This window comes from Alexandromys fortis, unplaced genomic scaffold, assembly GCF_014885135.2.
Source record: "Alexandromys fortis isolate MF-2015 unplaced genomic scaffold, M_Fortis_MF-2015_v1.1 scaffold_68, whole genome shotgun sequence".
NCBI classification, from domain to species: domain Eukaryota; kingdom Metazoa; phylum Chordata; class Mammalia; order Rodentia; family Cricetidae; genus Alexandromys; species Alexandromys fortis.
Window position 1 is genome coordinate 3720999 of NW_026067948.1, and position 23688 is coordinate 3744686.

The 23688-nt window shown below is 42.7% G+C and overlaps 1 protein-coding gene across 5 annotated transcripts in view; it reads right to left on the reverse strand.

The window, feature by feature from the left end:
* The window catches only part of Erich3 (glutamate rich 3), a 92695-nt gene that overhangs the window by 18444 nt on the left and 50563 nt on the right, over positions 1–23688 (reverse strand). For all 5 annotated transcript variants that reach the window (XM_050149500.1, XM_050149497.1, XM_050149496.1 and 2 more), the window contains 4 exons: positions 21330–21516; positions 15590–15894; positions 12243–12473; positions 2348–2782 (listed from right to left, as the gene is read on the reverse strand). In XM_050149500.1, coding sequence (XP_050005457.1) covers positions 2348–2782; positions 12243–12473; positions 15590–15894; positions 21330–21516 — 1158 coding nt within the window. The remainder of the gene's footprint in view (positions 1–2347; positions 2783–12242; positions 12474–15589; positions 15895–21329; positions 21517–23688) is intronic.

Here is a 23688-nt window from a genome sequence, read left to right on the forward strand (position 1 = left end):
CCAAACAATGAAAGTGATTTTTCATGTAATAAATGTTAGAGTATTTTTAAACTACCTTTTTTTTCTAGTTTATAGATGCTCCATTTGTATTTATATAGATATTAATGAAGAATAAACATTAACAAAATTAGCTCGTGTATTAAAGCTTAGCAAGGATAAAAGTTTCATTCCTGGCCTTCCAGTGTCAAACCTGTTCATAAAAAGATTATAAAATGCCTGTGAAATCAGAGGCATCATGTAATATGTTTCCCAATGTATTTGAGAAAATAAACAAATATACTTACCATTTCTAAAATATGAGGGATAAAATCTACTGATGTGTTCAACACTTGTTATTTTATTCATCAGCATATTACAATCCATTGTATGGCAACCCTACTTTCCAAATATTATTTACTTATTTAAATATATGTAAAAATCTATGCTTCAAATATTTCAAATAACTTTTCCTTTCTATCATTGATTTTGCTACATGGTATTACAGGATGAATAATTTATTTTCTGTAAGTTCTTCTGGTTGTTTCCTATTGCCCATGTCAAGTGATTCATGCATTCTTAATTTGTTTGAAACGTTTAGAACACTCAACAGTATCCCCTGCTTGAAAGACCATATCCTTATTCTGCAAACCTACAGGGATCGCCTTGCATCCCACCACCTTGGCACACGTGATAAAGAGCCTTGGTATCAGGACTCCATGTGTGCACCCGTGTGCCTTTGTTAGACAGGGCAGAGGGGCAAGAGTTTGAAGGGGAGCAGAAGTCTGTGGGAGGGCAGACTTAGAGATGGTAAGGTGGGGTTTTAAATGAAGCTGGTGAGAGACTGATGTGGGTGAGTGCAAGGCAGACTGGAGAAGGGAAGGGGTTGAGTCTCCTCGAAGCTTCCAGAAGCTTGATTTTAGCTCTGTAAGATTTCTGATTTCATCTTAAGAAATGCTTTATGAGCTTTCTCCCTCCACATTAGCATGCCTACTGGCGTCATCCCCGTTCAAGTCATGGTAGGCAGCTCTATCAAAGTAATCTTAGCTGTGTGGGACTTGTCCTGCTTTGAACTTTTACATGACACATCCCTTCTCTCATTCTAGACATAGTTAGTGACATCAGCCCAGTGGTCACGCCTTCTAACACTTTCTGGAAGGAGCTTCACTACATCCTTGTCTTGACTATACTACCATGGCATACTACAAGGTTACATTAGCAGTAAGACAGACAGGTAACTATTCAATATCCTCTATTCCGAGATGTAGGCCTGAATAGTTCAGTAATAGCTTTTAGAGATCTAAAACGTATAACAATTAAAAGCACTCAAAGTTTTAAAAACATGGTTGGATTCATAATATGAAACTGTGAAGCAGATTTAACTGGGAACCCAGCAGCTTGTCTGGTGCACTGTCAGGGAGGCAGATGAGAGCAAATGGTGGAGACCTGGAGGCCTGGAAGGATACAGGATGCTCTCTGTGAGAAGCAGCTATCAGGAAGACACATTAATTCACTAGCCACAGACTGGGCTCTATCCATTCCTTGTCTTCTCTGAGGTGACAGAAGCTTCTGACCTTCCATGCGTCTGTGGTCCTGGGGATCCATTGTCCCACCCTAAACTTCTCTCATCAAACAGGACCTGCCCACACACCCTGGAAACCCAGCGACCTTGAAAGAGCTCGGTGTCAGAGTATAGTTCAGAATGAAATAGCTTAGGAAATTTTAATAGTTGTGTAAGAATCTAATCTACAATGAGAGGGAGACAAGAAGCTCTGGGGCCGCTCCACCTGACCCAACTCTGGGACTGCCCCTTGGCTCTTCAGTTCTTGGCAACACAACCTTCTTAAGAAATGGCTGCTTCCCCCGGAGAGAAGAGATGGCCATGGTTATGATGCAATGAGTTCACATCCAACATACAGCCATGCATAGGACACGCTAAGCACCATCCACATGAGTTATACATATACAAATGTATCCACCACTCGGGAACAAACAGCAGCGTTAACATCGACCTCTAAAAAGCCAGACATGTCTTTGACTTTCACACACGTATCGTGTTTTATTTGATTTTTGAGATAGAATTACCATAGGAAGGAATTTACAGAAAATAGGAAACAGGCTATGTAAGAATGATCAAGTCATTTTTAAAATGCAATAGAAGGAAAACAGCAAGCTGAAAATACATGTGAAATTCTGTGACAAGGAGAAAGGCAAATATAGAATCCTTCCAGAATCATCCAGATTGATTCCCCAGCTCTGGCAGTCGCATTGACACAAATCAGCTTCCATGCACAGGTACGTGAGTGAGCAGTGAGCGTGTCGCCTCATTGGCCGTGCGTGAGCGTGGCGTCACCTCATTGGCTGTACTTACCCTCTTCTTCCAGCCCAGGGAGGTCGGCTTTTCTGTCCTCCACCACGGAGGTGCCTCCTTCCTGGAGCTGGCTTCTAACCTTCGCCTCTGGGGAAGCCGACTGCCCAGACGTCTTGGGTTCTGTAATCTCTTCGGTTACCTCCACTGGTTCTTCCTCAGCAGGCAAACAACTAACCTCTGTCAGCGGAGGTCCGTGAACCTCTTCTCCGTTAGTGATTTCTTGCTCCTCGATCTCAGTTTCCAAGGACTCCTCGACTGGGACGTGGTATTTTCCTTGGCCGTCACTTTCGCGTAGGTCCTGAGAAGAGGAACTTCTGGAACTTCCCCCTGCACTGTTTCCGGAGTGAACATCTGCGCTCGGCTCCGCAGATTCATCTTCGCTTTCACTGGAGTAGGGATGACTTCTAGACGAGTTCGAAGAAACGGTCTTAATATCTGCAAAAAATAAAATGATAACATCTTCGCTATACAGTAAATGTGTCAGCTGATAGGGAACGATAGTGGGAAGAAATCGTATTAACCCACTAACAAACTTTAGGGAGAACGGATCACTTTCTCAGTGTATTCTATGTCATTATCGTGATTAAAAACTGATCTGCAAACTACCAGAGATTTTTGGCTTGGTTCGGACTTACTTTTATTTTTGTGATGGTTATTTAATTGTGTCTTATTTCAAGACAGTGTTTCACTGCTTTATACCCCATGCGTTCCAGTCCCTGCCTCCCAATTGCTAGGCATTAAGGTCTGTGCCCCCAAGCCAGTTTAATAGATCACATTTACCAGAAAACCAACTCCAGGTTTGAATTCTCTTTCAGAATCTCTAGAGAGGCTATAAATACCTTTGCTATTAGAAATTTCGGGTACGACTTTGTTTTTGTAAGAACACATATTGACTTCTACTGTTTAATCACAGCAGTAATGTTTTATCTACTGTAAAACCCTAGAATACTCTGGCATCTGGGTACCATCTTTGCACTCACAAATGCAGCTGGGCATTGGGAAATGTGTTTGGTGTGTGTGTGTGTGTGTGTGTGTGTGTGTGTGTGTGTGTGTGTGTGTAAATAACACCGTTTCTGGAGTCCCTAGAAGGGAGACATTGAAAGGAAGCTGCCCGAGAAGAAGATAAACTGAGGATGAGCTCCAGGAGAGTGTCTTCGGGGAGTGAGGAAGCCAGGCAAGCACGGGAGACAGTCAGTCAATGAGCTGTTCCCAGAATCAGCTCAACTCAGCTGGCAGCTGGGCTAGGAGGGATGTAATGGGCTTAAGAGCTAGCAGGTTTTCTCACTTTGAACTACAGAGATAATTGGCTGTGGGCCACCCTGTGGGGAATATAAACTCCCTGGTTTCTCCAGGCAGTTTATGCCCAAGGGTGAAAAACTTCGGGCAACCTAAGGCAATCTGTGAAAGAGGACAGGGTGGAGAAATAACACTGCAGATCACAGAGCCAAAATAGAGGCCCCAGATGCACTGCCAGAAGGATGTATGCGAGAAACATACAATAGTCAAAAACGGCTTGCACGTGAACCCTAAAAGGCTTGTGGAAACTTCCCAAGAGTGAACCTACGTGTTGAATCCGTGAAAGAAAGGGGCACAATTGTAAAATTCCCTGATTCCATTGCTTCAGATAAGAAAAGCACAAGCTCATGTTTGCTTTAAAAAACAATTGCTCTGGGGGCTGGAGAGATGGCTCAGAGGTTAAGAGCATTGCCTGCTCTTCCCTAAAGGTCCTGAGTTCAATTCCCAGCAACCACATGGTGGCTCACAACCATCTGTAATGAGGTCTGGTGCCCTCTTCTGGCCTGCAGGCATACACACAGATAGAATATTGTATCCATAAGAAATAAATAAAATAAAATAAACAATTGCTCTGAACTTAAAATTATTTTGCAGAAAACACTTTATCTTTTGAGGGTACCAGGGACCAAACATGCATATAGAATATCCCAACTAGTGGGAGTCTCCAGAGCTTCCCGGTCTTCCAGATTTATTTCTTCTGTGTTCCACATTCACTTAGCTGACTTTTGTATCACTGTATGATGCTGACACATTTGGCTGGGCCAGCTAATGTGGAACTAAAGACGAGAACTAAATAAGTAAAAATGCCAGCCTTTCCTTCATCATCCTCCTGTCCCTCTGGCTCTGCCAGCAATCTATAGCACAGCTCTCTATAGCAGTTTAACTATAGCCACAGAGACATGCCAACACTTCCAAGACACTAGTAAGGCTCTCTTAAGCAGCAGCCTCTCTAAAACACCATTCCTGTCACCACAATCCGTGGGCAAGCACCAGGTGACTCTGTGCTTCTAGAGAACCCTTAATTGGGCCATTCACACTCTGTTCTCCCCCAAAAATTAAGGGAAACAACTCACACTTATTAGTGGATGACTCTACCCAATGTATATTAGTTAGGACATGTCATTCAGCATAGTCAGAGACCCCAACACTGCACGGGCCATCTGAATGTTGGCAGGATGATTGCCACTTTGGGTTCTGTGCACTGCTCACAGGCTACCTTTTCTGTCTTTTTCGGTAGCTTCTATTAGGTATATCATCTTATTTCAAAAGACCAACAGCCCATCCTGGTTCAGTTTTGAGTATTTTCAGTAAAGAAAGAAGGGGAAATGTGTGGCCTCTCAGTAGCTAGGGCACCAGACCTCCAATACAAACTCCTTTCTGTCTCCAAATGTCTCCCTCATCTCCTGGTGTAACTGACTCCCACTCTCCCTTCTTGCTCCATGTCTGTGCAGACGCTGGGGTAAGACAAGGATTGCAGAAAAGGCTTCAGGTTCGTGCAATGGGATTTCCACAATGAGTTGCGCTTCCTCTCTTAGAAATAAGGCAAAATTTATACTAGAAAGTTCCAAATAAAGCAACCTTGAGGACATATTTGAAATTGTTAGTCATTAGAATGGAGAGGCTACTAGAGGTACAAAGTAAAGCCACAGCCTCTTGCCTGATTCCATTTTTTCCAAAAAGTCCCTATCCCTGTCCTGTTACTGAGAGAGCTTGTTCCTCCTGATCCCCTTGTCCAGGAAAAGATCTGTACTCAGTGTCTGAGGCTCTGCCAAAGCCAACTGCACGTCCCCCACTGTTTCCTGTCCCTAGCAGGATCATGGTTCCCCTAATATTTATCCAATCCCCAACTTTCCTCTCTTTCCCATACCATTGACAATGCAGATGGCCTGCATGGACACACCCATCCCTTAAAGCTGAGGACATCCAATGTGCCAGGAAATAGTCTACAAAGAAAAGCGAGCCACGGCCTCTCCTTCCAGCTGGAAGGCAGGCCCTTCAATGACTAGTGATTTGTTCACGTTGGCAGACCAGCTGGATAACTGTGCTGTTCCCTGGGGTGCTGGCTCATTTTCCAAGCAGTTGTCCTGAAGAGCGCTCAGAAAGTGTGGCTCCGCTCTTCCTACCCTCAGAGCCTGCGCCATCTTCACCGGAGGCAAGCTTGTTGGTTTTTTTTTTTTTTTAATTATTCCCACACTCTTCAGCACGTAGCAAACTTGAAAACTTGCTAGTTCCTCAGAGTCCTGGTTGTCACCCTGTTTTGTCACTTCATTGTTGTTTACCTAGAATCTAAGATACTGGGTTTAATTATACAACTTAAAGTGGTTAATTTCTATTAAAAATTGACATCTAGCCAATGGAGCCACAACTCTTTCCGACTGTATTGCCAATGGCATCTTTCTTATTACTAAGTTTAAGAATTCAAAACAAAACCTTCACTTCACAAATGACACTTCCTTTGTTCTTCCGATTTGGCGAAGGCACACGAGTTCATATACTAATGGTTCCTGCTTATAGGCATGCGCGTGTGAACTATTTCCCTCTCGTTCCAGCTACCAGGGTTCAGGTGAAATCTTCACATACAATATAACAACAAAGAGTTGGTACTCAGTGAACATTCTAAAACAGTGCTACTCAACCTTCTTAATGTTGCTCGCCTTTAGTATAGCTCCTCATATTGTGGTGACCCCCTACCACAAACTTGTCTCTTTCCAACTCCATAACGGTAACTTTTCTACTGTTATGAATTATAGTGCAAACATCTGATGTATATGGTATCCCACAGGTTCAGCACCACTGTTCTAGAATGAATAGATATTTTAAAACATAGAAATATAAATTAAACTAATGTATAAGCTCATCATTCATTGTAAGAGCAGGTATCTGGCCCTCAACAGGTAATCAATTATCACTCCATGAAATATGTGAATTCACCATTGAGTTAAATATGTACATTATTTTATAAGGACATATTTGCTCACTATATATCTATGACAGGAAAAAGGGGCCCCAGAGGGTAGCCGCCTCTACACTGTCTGATTGACCTTGCTAAGCTGTATAGTGAATTCAGTATTGAGACCAGAACAAATCACATCATGCTGTACTGTGTAAACCTTTATGCTTTTGTATTATGAGCTGGTCAATCAATCTTCCTTCAGAAGTTTGCTGTGTGACATCATAACTATGTAACCATGTGCGTTCAGAAGTGTAGAGAGGCCTGGTGTGGTGACACACGCTCTTCTGTTCCCAGCATATGGGAGGCCGAGACAGAAGGATCTCAAGCTCAAAGCCAGCCTCAGCCACATAGTGCTATCACACATCAAAAACGACAAAGCCATGGTGGAAGAGCTCATTTGAAAGTATTTGAATGTAGACTAAGCAATGGTGGATTAAACCAAATTTCTTGAATCTGTGACTTCCTTCTTCAGCAGCCAGCAGTAAAGGAATGCATGTTATTAAGAAATGACTGACTGAAGCTGGAGAGGAGGCTCAAGGGTTAGAAGCACTCACTGTGCGTGCAGAGGGCTCAGCACCCACTGTCTACAACCACAGTTACAAGGCACCCAAAGATGTTTTATGGCCTCCACCAGAACATAGCAGGTGGACCACAGACTTCCATGCATGTAGGCAAACACCCATCCACATGAAACAAAGTGAAAAGAAACAAATAATGACAAGCCGTGCAAAAATGAACACGTAAAGTGTCTATCCATTGTGTATAATTTCCTCATGGCTCTCCCCTACCCAGGCTGCGGGATATGACCCTGCAGTAGTCATTTCGTCAAATCATGTCAAATACAATGTCATTATAGAAGAGGACCTTGCCATGGCCTTCTCTTCAAGTTCATAGCCAATATGACCAAAATACACTGGGTACATATATGCAATCATCAAAGTATATATTTAAGCAAAAGAATAAAACCCCAAGATGGTAAGAATCTTAATTGCAGTAAATTGAATGTTTGGTGAGTCTGAGATTTTAGGTCTACGGCATCGGCTTTATCAAACTGAAGAACACACAAGTGAACTATTATAAAACAAACACGTGCTTCAAATCTGGCTCTTTGAGTAGTCGGAGAAACAACACTGTCTGCCTCCTGCTCTCTGGTCTGTCTTCACTGCTTCTCCCTTTTTTTCTCATGAGGAATTACTTAGCTTTGACCTCCAAACTGCCCAGGAAAAGTGCATTCCTGGTCACACAGTGTTTTCCCTACCAGACTCACAGCATTCATCTTTAACAAAGCATTTTCTGCTGGTAAATTAATGTCCAGGCTTGCAAACACAAACGCAGAGATCAGAAGCCATCGTCCCTTTGAAATGGCAGGAAGCGGCCCACGCCATTCCTGGAGCAGGGTCCTCTCTGAGTCGGCTCTCCTCCATCACTCATGGGCCACTTGACAGTGGATTCATCAAAGTGTGCAGGGCAATTGTGAGCTGGCAGTTTAAACAGGGCTGACTTGTCACGAGAGTGACAGCCTGGGCAATTGTTTGCCCCCGGGAACAGGTGCAGGCAGGTTCAAATGAAACACATCCAAACACTAACAGCAAGATTCTTAATCATGTCAATAAAAGGGATGCACAGGTGTCTGGGATTCCGCGCCCATGCTATGCCTCTCACTCTTTTGTAGGTGAAACGCTGCGTTTTCCATGAAATCCACTGCACAATATTGTCATCTCCAATAAATGCTATGTATTAGCTGGATGAAATCGCCAGCTCTTACACGTCCCATACTAAGAAGCGTAGTTTCGAGCAACACAATGGAATCTGATTAACGAAGGTCCAGAAGACAGGAGGCCTCCTGGGAGGTCACAGACAAGCACTGAGATAACTGTATCTCAGAGCTCTGGCAAAGCGGCAGGGTCTGTGCACGCTCAGGACTGGAAGGGCCCCCGAAAGGACTCTGAGAATTCCGTTATTGAAATGACAAGAGAAAATAGCTTGCCAGTTCAATTCTGTCTCAAACGTTTCCCAGCATTTGTGAAGTGACTGTCCTGGTCGCTCTCATTCCATAACTATTTAAAACATTATCTATTCTGCCTCTATGTAATTCTACGTATCTTTTTCAGTTAATAGTCTAAGAACCACATAACATGAATATTAGCCAGAGATCACACAGCCAAAGTACCTTAGAAGGGGTGATGTCAAAATATGCCCTGTAAACATATCTACAAAGTCTCTTGTGATACTGTCTTCAAGAGAATAGCAAAGTAACACACCGTCCTGGTTTTCTTAGCATGGCTGTTTGTGCTAATCATCTGTGTAATTTGAGAGACAACATTTAATACATGGGGAATGTCTGAAAACTGACCTCCTACTGGATAGGGTTAAAGGGATTAACTCAATCTCCCCCAGGGGACAGAGTCACTGAAGGGAGACCTTGCAAGGCCTAGGAATGGAGAGAATTTATTCATGGAGAGAAAGGACAATCTAGGGAAATTTAGAAATTCTGTTTTTACTTCCCCTTTGTAGAAACAAAGCAGAAGCAGCAAAAGAAGACAAAAGGCCTCTGAGCTGTAGAACTACAGGAAACAAATTCTTTCACCAGGCTGAATGGTGATTTTAATTGTAGGTACATGGATATGTTCTGCTTTTGAGAAACCTATCTTTCCTCCAAAGTGCAGGCTTTGAGCTTTGGTTATAATTGCGAATGAATTGCAGAACTTCCTGGCTATATGACTTTGGAATTATTTGATTCCACTATTTGCCAGTTTGCGTATTGCAAAATGCAGATAAAAAGGGGGAAGTAATTGCTCTGAAGGTTGTTTAAGGTAGATGAAGCAATTCCCCCCCCCCCCCCCCACACACACACAGGCACTGTGGAACTCAGTCTTTCTGAGCAGGGGTCACCAGGTGAGCTACAGCGTGGCCAGGTACACACAGCAGCAGCCAGCGCCAGACTCTCCGTCACTATTGGTATTCAGTAGTCATGGCGCAGATACTCAGAGCTGTCCCTGAAAGGAAGAAAAGAAGACCTGCCCATCCCTTTCTCTTGGTGAAAATAAAAGCTTATTATGTTAGGAAAATCTATTTGATCTCCAGAAAGTACAAAGCTCAGACAACTAGAGAGCCAAGGAGTTCACAGGATCTTTGCGACAGCAACAGCCTAATATCTTCACCCTGTTACAGCAGACATGAAAACCCAAGCCATCTGTGTTCCTAATCGCTTATAGCAATTGAATTTTAATGTATTTATAGACAGAAAAATCACGTGGATAATTCCTTTGAAAAATCGACTAAGACGAAACTTTTTTTCTATACTATAGCAACATTTTCTATTGAATTATTCAGGTCTGAGTCATAAAGAACTATGAACTGAACTTCATATGTATATTCAAACTGACACATTATATTTTACACAAATTTTGTGTAAGAAACTTAAAATGCAAATATCTACAGAAAAGATCCATCTCAACATATTAAAATACCTACAAGTTTGAGCAATGTAATAAATATGAACGTCAGTTTTATTTGCAAATACACCGAATCACCATCATTCTGCATTTTCTAATAGCGTTTCTTTCACTTTTTACCTTGGCTGTCGGGCAGTTTAGTACGAAAGATGCTGTTCACATCCTCATGGACCCTTTCCTGGTTTGAAACAAAACTGTTTTCTCTTTTACTCTATGTAAGGCTGCTCTTTTTTGCTTTTAATTCGTGTGTATTAACTATTAGAACAAACTTGCTTAAATTTGTTGTAGAATATTTTGATAGCACTCTGACATTGCAGAGACTGCCCAATAAAGTTAAACCTTGAATCAGGGGGTGGAGCCAGTGATCAGCTGACAAGAATTGACCATAGAGAAGCCAGCAATTTGGATAGAGAAGATGCAGGGAAGGAAAGGGAGGGGACTAGAGTCTGAACTTTTTAGGCTCAGGGAAGAGTGAAGAAGTCTCTTGTGGTCTCTTTGGTCAAAAAGCAAGGTTAGTTAGTTGTTACTCAGCCTCTCTGGGCTAGTAGGTTTCACTCCAGCCTTGACTCCTGAGTCATCTTGACAAATAGAATGATAGAGACTTAATTTAAACCTACATAGCATGACCGCAGTCGAGCTGGGGCTGTGGGAACAGAAGCCCTGCCAGACTGTGACTTGAGTGGGTGGTGGGGCACTAATGGAGGGGCTGTGGGGCAGAAGATGATAATTAAAATATCAGTAGATTCATGTGAACCCACTAAGCTAACAGAAAAACATCATAAATTAATTTTGAAGAGAGTGAATTATAAACTAAACGTTTATTCATAATCAATTTGATTGCTTAATTTTTATAGTATCTTAATAATTCCTAAAATCAAAATTTGATTTTTTTATATAGAAAATAATTTGGAATGAAAAGCAAGCTTTAAAAAAGTCAGCAACTCAAAATACACCCGTAATGTGACCCCATTCTCTAGTTACAAATACCAAAACCACAAAGACTCAAATATAGTGTGACCATTCTTATCATTATTGATAAAAGCCCATGAGGTGCCAAGAGAATTCTTTAACTAAAAGACACAGATCATAGGCCGAATACCTTCAGATGACAAAATAGGAAATGTGTCCCTTGTTTTACTAGACAGAATTTAAGTGAATTAAAATCTTTTAAAAAGTCTTGTCCTACCTAAAGAGATCTTTATTTTTCCTTTGAACACTTACAGTCATTTTAAGCTGAAAGAGGTTAACCCTGCAAACCCTCCTATGAACCTAGCAGCTCAGCACCCTGTCTGTGTTCATGGCAGAATTGAAAAGAAATAAAAACAAGAGAAACATCCCAAAGCACAAACCCTTGCTTGGTTTATCCTTTCAGCGAATAGAAGCTTTTAAGTGTGGGCCAGGGGCTACTCCGGTCATGTCCACTTGCAGAAGACTCTTTCTCCTCCCTCAGAGCTGACTCTGTCAATCCCACTGTCAGGAAGAAATGACAGGCGCCATCCTGACAGAGCCTGCCTGTGAGTCTCTGTGAGTCCCAGTGCCCCAAAGGGTCTTTAGGATGCCCTGAGCGTTGAGACCACTGGTTGCACGTCCAGTATAAAGGACTAACATTTACTAATGGGCTGAAATGTTCTTCTGTCTGCACCAGAAACCAGCGTCAATCTGACTGCAAGCAGGTATCGTGGGCTACCCATCAATTATATTACATAAGACCTTTGGAAACGACGGGCGGACCTGCCGTATTGCTACTTCTCTGACTTTTCTTGCCCAAAAGGAAAGTCTGCCTCAGTATCCCTCTGGAGTACCCTTAAGGGAACTACTTGGAATCTTTCCTCTCTCTCTCTCCTCTCTCTCTCTCCTCCTCTCTCTCTCTCTCTCTCTCTCTCTCTCTCTCTCTCTCTCTCTCTGTGTGTATGTTTGTGCGTGTTGAAATAGTTTGAGATAAAAAAAATGTAACAACCTTTCTAACTAGACAGAGCACAGGTTACTGCAAGCCCAATCTAATGTCTTGCTAAAATCTCCCAAACTAAGGAAAGCGAACAGACTAAGGAAGAGATCTTCAATTCAGAAACTCGCTGAGGCATGGCTGGCTGGGATTCTTGGGGGATTCTTGGGTTAGGTAACTCTGCATCTCTGTCTTATTAACCTTACGGAAAGCAAAGTCAAAAGCAGCCTGACACACTCTGTAACCTGCCTTGTTTATCCTCCTCTTCGCTGTCCAAGCCTTCATCCTCGCCGTTCTCACAGGCACGGGCATCGGGTGCCTTCTCTGAAGAGATTTCAATCTCCTTTTCAAGGCTGAAATTATCTTTTTCTCCTTCCGCGGGCGACTTGGATGTTATGCTTGTCTGATCCTCAGCCTGACCCTCATCCTCAGCTCTCTCATCTTGCTTTTCCTCATCCACTTCGAAATCTTCTTCATAGTCTGAAAGAAGAAACTCCGCACAGTGACAATGAGAACAGAACTCTGGGAGCTTCAACCATTTCACTCTAATGAGAACTCTGGCTCCATTGTCCTCTCTTTCCTGGGTCTTTCTTTGTTGCTTTTTCACACAATTATGGAACAGGGAGGACTAACAGCAGATGATCAAAGACTGCAATCAGCTACACACAAGAGCACAAAAAGCAATGAAAACCTAAATGACAAGGCTGGAAGCTAATAAGGGCTCATTTACAAATGGACACCACTACCCACAGTGAACCAAAATGGAGAGAGGGGGACTTCATATGAAGGATAAATTGGAAGTAAATGAAAAATGAAGAAAACAGGATTACAATAATGGAAGTTAATCTGCAGACCTAGTGAGGTCATATTTCATATAAAGATTGTTCAAAATATTTGGGTATCACTCTAATGAATAGTGAAGTGGAAAAAATTCAATTAATCACATCCAAAGGACCTGAGAGATAGTATGTGAATAGCATGCTGAGAACCCCAAATGGACTTGGAGGAAAGATTTAAAGATGGCTTCATAGCTTAGCCACAACAGGAACCATGTACAATGTTCACTCATACGACGCCCAAAATAATTACAGCTTCAGAATCAAAACTCTAGAAACAGAACATCGCTGTCACAGTCTCCGATTTACTTCATTCCCTACAGAGATGGAGCAAATTTGTACCAGGGAAAGCAAATTGTCACATCATATAAGCTCCAGCTGTCTCTCGTGGTTATAATTTTTCACCTTTCATATTTAATTGTTTGCTCTTTATTCCCCACCCCACACTGAAAATCTCAGAGTGACAGCGTGCCAGCGACAGACAGCGAGAGGCGCTCATGCAGAACCAATTAAGCAGCTAAACAATTATCCTCAACCTAAAAGATATAAGAAAATAAAGACTTCCCAATTTTTATGTGTCTTAGTTATTAGACACTCCATCTCTTCTGGTGGTGGGGCCTCCTGGGTAATGTTCTCGAGTACTGCCCACCCTAAGCAATCAAAGAAAATTAATTTTGACGTAGGTGCCCTACGCATAGAAAGTGTTTATATTGTGAGAACAAACATGTGGTAGAAATAGCGAAGTGGGCACACCGAGAGAACGTGAGATTTTGCACACCTAAGGAGTGTAAATATCTGTAAACAAAGTCATAGATGAAAGGACAGGGTGAGGCGGTTAGTGCACGCTTCAACATGCAAAGAGCAAACATAAAGACAATAAAGAGATTTGTATTCAAATATCGCTGGGCAATTTACCGGGCAATTTTTTGTAAGATTTTATTTTTATTTATTTATGTGTGTGTGTGCGTGTGTGTGTGTTTGCACCTGTGTGCCCTGTATGTAACATGTATGTAACAGAAATAGCCCTGCATCCTGCTTTTGACAGGCTTTTGTGCTTTTCCACAAAACATAAAATTTGACCCTGCTCTAGCTGTGTGCTACCCCTTACGTCATCCCCAGGAAAGCTCAGTCCTCCCTCAGCTACCAGCCTTCTGTTTTCACAAGAGCCCAAGAGAGCTACCTTTGCCTCACCCACTCCTGGCTTCAATCAGAGGAATGAACCACTGGTATGGGCTTCAGCCTCCTTCCGCTACCAGCTTCTGCTATCCTCCCAAGTTTGTCTAGAACATTCAGAGTGCTATCTTGAATCCCCACTGACAAGGAGGAACACCAAGCATTCAAATGTGGCAGTTAGAGGTTCTGTTAGCATCTCCCCTAACCCGGCTCCAGTTCCATGATCAGGCACAGCCAGGCAGAGAGCTGTGGTCTCTCTCTAGGTCCTCATGGAAATGGAAGTTAAAACCCATTAACTCATTAACATAGATGATAGACCCAGTCCAAAGGGCATGGTCTTTACACAGCCATGTTTGTAAAAGAGGAAAACAAGGGACAGGGACCTCAGCCCGGCCTCTTCAAGTCTTCTGTCTTCCAAGAGGAAACACTTGGAAGCAACTCTCTGTAGCCATTGCAGCTACCCCTGAATCTTAAAATCCCCAGTCGAGGGAAGAGTAAGAAATGGGGGGCAGTGCAGAGAGAAGTGAGCAGGGTGCCAGCATTATGAGTGAAATCCCAGCTAAAATAGCCCCCTTATCTCTGTCACCAACATATGAGGCCCAGCACTTAGGTTTTCCCCCTAGGATTTCTGAAACCCTTGGATAGTAACATAAGAAACAAGATTCTAAGAGGCCGGACCTTCCACAGGGAACCCTGACCTGTGGCCACTGCTCCTCTGTGAGGAACACTCAGTGCACTCTTCCTGGCTCCTTAGGAATATCACATGTAGCCATGCAGTACCTGAAGCATTGGTCCAGAGAGAATGAGAATAGATCCACAAAGGCATGGATCTGAGTTCTGCTATGTCTGTGCAGGAGTGAAACCCATCTTCCATGCTGTAAAATGGAGCTACGAACAAGGCTCACATAGAAAGCGAGAGTGAGCGGGGAGAGGGCCTGGCGCACCACCCACTGCGCAGAGCCTGGCAATGTTACCGTTGCTTCCCCTGTGCAGATGTGTGAGTGTGTGTATGTGTGTGTGTGTGCATCTGACTGTGTTTGCATGTGTTACATATTTGTGTCGGGGGAGAATGAGACAGAGGAGTAAGGGGAGGGAAAGACAAGGCAATAGGGAGGAGAAGAGACAGGGAAAGGGGGAGAGACAGAGGGAAAGAGAAACGCAAGAGAGACAGGTGCTAGGACTTGGAACTGCATGCAAGGTGTTGTCAGTGTGTAACGTCCTAGCAACAAATGCTCTCATGGACTGTACTCACCAATGCTGAAGTGGGTAGTCGATGCTGCGCCTATAACCATATTCAAAAACTAAAGAAATAGACCAAGTTCTGTTTGGACAAATGGTCTCTACAGGAGTGGATTCTGACTCGGGATAGCAGGACAGAAGTTTCCTTATGTCCTCCTACCCACAGAAAGCACCTCAACACTTCTGAGGCCAGAAAAAGAACTTGGGACTTCACAGGAAACAGTAAAAGAAGCATGGCCCAGCTGCCTACAGATCACAGCTAAGCAACAGTCCACAGATCAATCTGAAAGTCTTAAATGATCCTCAGAGGCTTAAGGCAACAGCAACAAGAGAAATCTGCTTAGTTACCGTATGTAAACGTGTTTTCCTGGTCCTCTTCCCAAGCATCTTGTCCTGACTTGCCCTTCCATTCCATCACCTCCATAGCCGTCCTCACTTCTCTGACCACTGATTTTAGTTCCTCAGCTGAAAACGTGGCTGAGACCGAGGTTTCTTTCCCTTCCATCTCGTTCCTTTTCAATGGTGCATTCTCTCTCTCTTTCCTCACTTTCCCCTGACTCTTCTTCAGTGGCTCCTCCTTTTTCTCAGCAATCTTTTCCTTCCTAGGTTTTGTTGAAGATGGTTTTCTGTCAAGGCCCATGGCAATAATGCATCTGTGAGAAATAACAGCATAAATACTTTATTAACCTTTCTAGTAGACTGGCAGAGTCACACACCTCATAACTTATGTGTATCATATTCTAATAAAAATTATAAGGAATATTCTCCTTGTGTGATCATACACTGATTTAAAATGGGGCATTTTATTTTAATATAAAACTCTTTTATGGGAATATAAATGCTTAATTTAACTATAATAAGAAAAAATTTAAACTCTCATCAGCCAAGAACTATAGTATTAAATGTTTAAAAAAACATATCTTAAAGCCTCAGGAAACATTTTATATATATAGTAATTTATATATAAATAGAGAGGTACTATAGGTAGTGATTCAATAGATAAATAGATGATAGATAAGTAGACAGGTTGATAGATGATAGATAGATAGATAGATAGATAGATAGACAGACAGACAGATAGATAGATGGTAGATAGATGATTGATAGATAGATAGATAGATAGACAATAGATAGATACATAGATAAATACATAGGCGATAGATGGTAGATAGATAGATAGATAGATAGATAGATAGATAGATAGATAGACAGACAGACAGACAGATAGACAGATCATCTGTCCTTAGGTATTGTATACTCAAGGGACTGGAGTCTATATGGCCCAGTAGTTCAGAGGTCCTTCTGTTCTCACAGAGGACTAGAAGACACAGGTTTGGTTTCCAGAATGAGTTGAGTGCTTCCTAACCATCTGTCACTCTATCTCCAAGGAATACAATACCCTCTTCTGGCCTCTGAGGGCACCCACACGCATGTGTCACATACTCAGAAAGACACATACAAGTACACATAAATAAAGATGAAACTTTTAAAAATATACTTCTGTAAATAATCAGAAAAAAGATGCTATTGTCCTTGAAATTCATCATTCTAAGAACATGGTAACAGCTTGCATTTAAGATGGGTTCAACATGTGTGATTAGTCTTTAAGAAATAAAGTCAGTCCACTGTTGTTCCTGTTAAGTATCGTGGGAGTCTGTGCATTTGTTTCAACAGAATTTCCATTATTGATTTTAAGAAGTGCCTTTTGAAGCCCTTCTCTGCAATCTCCTGTGGATTCTCCGGTCGTAAGCTTCTGTTCTTCAAAAATGGAAGCAACCTTTGAGGCTAGTGTGGTCTAGAAGAGCTAGTTCCAGGACAGGAACAAAAAAAAAAAAAAACTACAGAGAAACCCTGTCTCGAAAATAAAAAATAAAATTAAAAAAAAATGGAAGCAACCTGTAGAAATCATGGCAAGTCAAATTTGGTGAGCTATCTAGACATGCTCCATATATCATGTGGAGGGCCCATAGAAGTGGATCTGCTCCACCTGGACTGAAGGTCAGAGTTTAAGCCTATTCTTGTTCTTTCAAGGCGTCTGACTTAAGGTGTGGCTACAAACAAGATAGCCTGACCTAAGGTGTGGTTACTCGGTGTTCTAGGTATTGAGAGGACCCACAGAAGTGGATCCATTCCATATTGACCAAAGGTCAGAGAATTCAAACCTACTCCTGCTCCTTCAAGGATATGATAAGAGGTTTGACCCAGGAAGTGACTGCCTACAGGTAATTTCTTAAACTGAAGAGTTTACTGAATTTTCAGCCATCTTCAGTCTTCAAGTAGAATGGGAATTGCTCTTAATGAATTTACCCCCAAAAAAGTAAGAACTGAATTCTATCACTAAACACTTTGAGTGCCTCCCTGTGTAATAAAGGTGTGAGGACTGGCTCTCCACCTACAGATCAGGCTGTCAGGCACTAGAGGAGGAGAACTAAGCGTCTCATCCAAATTAAGCATGATAAGGGCTTTTCCCATTGTGATGGTGTGTTTAATGTGTGGCTTTCCCCACTAGCGCCGTCTTCTGTACAAACAGTTCTTCCTTGATCGGTGGCAACAGACTCAGCGCCTGAAGCCTGTGATTCATTGTTACTTTGAATGCATACTGTGGCTGTGTGAAGACTTTGAGACCTCCCAATTGCAAGCTCAGACTTTTATAGCCCATCTGCCAAAGGGAATTGGACAAAGCGAGTAACATCTGGCTCCTCCATCACCGACTCCCTCTTTAGCTTCTGAGTGTAATTCAAAGTGTTGGTTCTGATGACCGAAGCTCAAATAAATGACTGGAATAGTTGAAGTCATCTCAAGTGAAGCATAAGTCAAGGAAACAGGACTCTAGTCTTGTCCACCCAACCCTGCTCATCTCTGTCACTATGAGGGGACCTTTAGCTCAACTGTGACAGGGAGATAGCCGAAGAGGCTACTTCAAGAATTCACGGATGTCTTTGGAGGGTGTGGTTTTGAAGTTAATAATAAAAAAAACCAGTCACTATTCTCTGAGAGCTGTAAGTAAATCACTTGAAGGTGAAAGGCCTCACTGTTTAATCTTTTAACTATTTTTTTATATTCTTGCAAGGAGCAAGAGAATAAATAGATAGGCCACATGTTAAAATAGAGAATTGCAGAAAAACTAGAAGGCATTGAGTAGAAGAGTGGATGTCAACAGTCACATGTTCCGTCTCCCAAATATTACTACACAGAGAATATTCTGTGGATTAGTTCCTTTCCTGTTACTGAGATAGAGAAATACAGTCCATCCAGGAAAGGAGGGACAGTCAGTCAGAAAGCTGACACCTCACATTTCATCCACACAGAAAACACACAGGGAAAACAGGAAGTGGAGCTAGGATATAAAACCTCAGAACCCTCCCCCAGTGTCATACTTCCTCCAGGAAGGCTTCGTTCCTGAAAGGTTCAATTACCTTCCCAGACAGCAGCACCAACTCCATGTTCAAACACAGGGGCCTAACAGGGGACTTTTCTCATTCAAACACCTTGTCTTCATACAGATGGTTGAGGATAAATTCATTTATTTTCCACAGAGTTCAGTGGGAATCTCTGAAATGACTTGCACACAAATGGGTGTCTGAACTGGAGACAGAATGCCACCCAGTGGGTGCAGAGACCATGCAAACATTACTGCATTGGACCTTGAACTCTCTTAGTCCCTAGATTTTTTCCACACCTATTTTCTTCCCTAAAACCTCCAGCCCCTCCTCAACCTCAAGTGGGAAAAGTATTCTTATTCTAGAAAATGTCAAGAATGGACAGGGATTCCTAGTTGGGGCTGGCACACACAACATCTAACACCCACTGCGCAGGTCTCTCTTCTCCTTTAATCAAGACAGAAAAATTCTGCTTGAACTCTAGATCCCAGTTTCTCAAATCTACCAAAGGATTAAACTCTACTAACTTCCCTCTTTATGTTTCTTCAAGTTTTTTTCCATGCACCAGTACTATCTATTAACATAAATTCATGCCATTATCTCCTGTTGTGAAAACTAAAAGACCCTTCACACCCTATACAGTCCTGGGAGCCACACAATTACCAATTATTAAAGGAAGATTCCCCACAAGAAGTTTTCTCTAATGCTATTTAACTCATTACACTGGGAGGCCACTGTGATCAAGTTCCCATCCCTGACTCCTTGCTTGGATAACTCATCTCAAAATCACCAATAAGCATCACTGAGCTGACAGTTAGGTGATGGAGTAAGGTCGTTGGTTAATTAAATAAAGAAACTGCTTGCCCTGATAGGTTAAAACATAGGTGGGAAGAGTAAACAGAACAGAATGCTGGGAGGAAGAGGAAGTGAGGTAAGACTCCTCAGACAGACTCCATAGCTCCTCTCAGAGACACACTCGATGAAGCTCCCACCCAGGATGGACGTAGGCTAGAGTCTTCCCGGTAAGTGCACCTTGGAGTGCTTATACACATTATTAGAAATGGGCTAGTCCAGGTGTGAGAGTTAGCCGAGAAGGGGCTAGATATAATGGGCCAAGCAGTGCTTAAATGAATACAGTTTATGTGTTGTTATTTCGGGACATAAGCTAGCCAAGCAGCCGGGGTGCTGGGGATGTAGCCCCGCCACTCCTATTACAACAGTTAGGCTCCTGTTGGGATGGGGAACTCAGATTGTCAAATCCGAGAGGATAAAGAAGCATCTATGGTATCAGTGAGACTCACCTTTGTGTGTGTGTGAGGACTTTTCCAGAGAGAATTAGCGGAGGGGGAAAATCTTGAAACGTGGCAGTACCATCCCACAGCCTGGGGTCTGACTTAGCGTCATCATTCATCTCTCTGCTTCCTAACTGTGGGTTCCCCTGCACACTCCTGCTGTTGTATTTCCTTGACCATACTGGCCTTTGCCTCATACCATGGGCCAAACTGAAACCCTTCTTCCTCCCCCCACATCCCCAGCTCTTGTCAGATACTTGTTCACAGCAGCGTGAAAAGTCGGAATACCAGTCTTCACCACACTGATATGTAACCTACCCACACATTTGGTTCCATGAGCCACTGCTTTTCTCAACCATAGAACTTTGTTCAACACCTCCTTTAGAAACTCTCTAACTTCAGAGTAAACTCAAAGACCTCGGAAGGACTTCAGTACTTCTCAGGACTCATCCACACTGCCCCTCTGGCCTCTTCCCTCACTATTCCGTTCTCTGCTTTGTTCTGATCAACAAGTTGAACACACCAAGAACACTGCTTCCTCTGCCCTCCCCACAGGGCTTCCAGCTGAGAAGCTATTTGGAGGAAGAGATCGTTCTGCTTTATGCCAAAGGAAGTTATTGGGCTGATTCTTGATTGTGTTACATTGCACAGCACCCTCCCCCAACCTGGTCCTGCTCACCCCAAAAATCCCCTGCCTCATTTTCTTCTTCATGCTTATTTTTATTAGGCCTGTATTGATCAGATTATTAGTATGTTGTTTTGCCTCCAGGAAAAGGAAGAAGTGTCATGGTTTCATGAATATATTGTGTCCTAACTTGATATTTAGTCAATTCTTCAGGAATATTTTGAAGAGAAAACAAACTGAAAGAACGCCTCCAAGTATAAGTCCAGACCCAGACAGGATGTCCAGCATGAAAGTTGGTAAAAACAAAAAAGAGCAGTCATTACACCTAATACCATATCAAGGACAAAGAGATAAAAGTAGGTGACCTAGAAGTGTGGACATGTTTCCAGTAAGCATAGCCTGGAGGTTACACACACAGGCAGATGATAGCACACCACATGGGTATGGGGGACCTTACCCTGGGCCATTACCAAGAATAACAAGAAAGAAATAAAGAAAAAGGCCCCTCTCCCTACACAGGTGGAATTTAAGGCAGTGTGAGGCAAAGAGAGATGAGAAGAGAGACAGAATATAAAACGCGACCATTCTTTATATCCTCTATATAATACATTTAGAAATTACACCTTATAATGTCAACATCAAGAATTTATGGCTACAGTTGACAATCTTAAACTTGCATTTTTAAGATTGTATATGGTGATTCACTTTCTTTAAGAACTGTGTAGGGAAAAGCGTCAGAAAAGGCAATATGGCAAAGCAGTCACTCTTGCCAAGGACGTGTGCTTCCATACCTGTAGCAGGGAGATGCCTTCTCCACTCTCACAAACCCGAAGTAGCCTCTCTTGCCTCCGAGCCTCGAGCTCCTGCGGTGCTTGTACTCACAACAGGAGCTCAGCCTGTTCACCTGGATCCCATTCAAAAAGAAGGTGAGGCTGAAGGGGAAGCCGTGGTGTCGCTTGGAGATAAACTGGAAGGTGTCTGGAAACCAAAAACACACGTTCCTGAGAGCGACTGGCTTCATATCAATGTCTTATAAATCACATTTTTTTCTTTTCAAAAACATATATTATGCTACAGAACATGCTTTTTATCTGAGAACTTTTTTTTAGACTGGAAGTGACATCAGGACCTCACAATGTGCTGGACCGTCACTGTGTTGCCAAGCTCAGCTGGTCAAATGCTTTCTTGTCAGCAGACGAGCCCAACTGAACTCCAGAGACTTTTTTTCAACAAAAGCCAAGGGTGGGAGAGCCTGTTTATCATCCCAGTACTGGGGAGCCAACCAACTTAACTTGGTGAGTTTTAGGGAGGTGAGGGGCCATGTCTCACAGAAAGGAAGGTGGATGGCGCCAGAGGAGTGGCACCAAGGTCACCTCCTGGCTTCCACACACATTTACGAATACACACATGAGCACACACACCACAGACCTTCACACACAAGTATTATATTTCAACTCCAGCATTAGACATTCTAATTGTGATACCAATTATATTGTTGAGAGTTATTTCAACCCCGAGCTACACTTACTTCTGTTTGCATTTGAGATTCTTTTTCTCCCTACCTTCTTAAAGCATCCTACCAAGAAACTGAGCGTTGATGTTTGCAATGCTGTCTTAATTACTCTAGATCTCTACAGCTGTCTGTAATAAAGTCCCACTTAAGAGGTGCTCTACAGAATGATTCAGAATCCGGCTGCACATGCCAGTTCCAGGGGGGCCCTCAGGGGGTTCCACCCCTCTGCCACACATGCATTCCCCACCTTAGCTCTTATTACAATCTGTTAAAATACAGCGGCGCTGGACGTTTTTAAACTTTAATGTGTGGAACCACTATTAAAAGCTGGGCAGCCAACCCTTTCCAAAGAGTTTCTCACTCCAAAGGGTTGCAGTAGAGTTGATGACAAATTCTGATATTTTTAAATTGCATTTCTAGCAAGTTCCAGGGTGCTGCTGCTGGAGGCCTCACGTCTTGCAGCCCCAGTTCAGATGCCTGCTGTGCAGTGTATTTGTAAAACCTGGGATGGCAACGCTAGTCTACTTTTCTTGGTTCCTTCAGATCCAACCACAGTGGCAAAGGAGCCCCCAAATAATGAACTTGTGAGTCATCATTTGAACCTCTTTCCTGCTGAGTTATTGAAAGTGCCTGTGGGTATGTTACTGTGAGCTGTGGAACCTTCCTAAGTCAAATGCCGCCTGTCTTAAAGTTAGACCTGAGAAAGTCCCATCCTGTACACCTTAGTATTCATGATGAGAAATTAAACTAAGAGAAAGGTGAGCATCTGGAAAAGCTGAGACACAATGTCCTCAAAGGTTTACAAATATCAATGATAAAAAGACTCCTCGATCAGAGGCTGGAGGACAGTTTAACCTCATTGCAGCTGAACCTGTATCCACACGCTGCAATCCCTTGTTCTCAGCTGATTCCTTAGAACTCAAGTGCCCACCAGGAGAAGGTATACTTAAGACAATCCAGGAAGGGCTGGACACATAGCTCAGCAGTCAAGAGCACTTGCTGCTGTTTCAGAGTTCAGAGTCCACATCAATAAGGTAGCTCCCAGCGCCCTGTAACTCCAGCTCCAGGGTATCCAACATCCTCTGGTCTCGCTCAGAATCTCCAAAGATGTATACATACACACATGGAGACACAGATATAGACACATAAAATAAAAGCAAAACAAATATTCAAGGGAAAATTTAGGGGAAGGACATGGGGACTCAATTGCCAGACATGACAGTCCCTTGCCTTGCTTCCATCCACCCTGATATTAATGATTTGATTATTTCATAGCTTTCAAACTTAATGAACAAGATGTGGTATTCTCTGCCTTTATCTCTGTTGGTTTAGAATTTTATATCATAACATATTGTGACTTCTCCCACCCCTGACTTGGTGGTTTCTTTGTGGAGTACAGAGGAGTGCAGACCAGACAACATGGAGTCGGAATCCTTGTCCTAGTCCTTCACTGATGAACCTGGGATGACAGGGATTGGAGGTCCCCAGCCTATCCACGTCATAATACTTGATATTAGAAAGAGTGGTAGAGTGTTTGCAATGCCAAGATGATGTTTGCTGTTCACTGATAGTAGATACCACTGCAGTACTAAAGGAAAAAGTGATACTAAGTATGGATGGATAGATAGATAGATGTC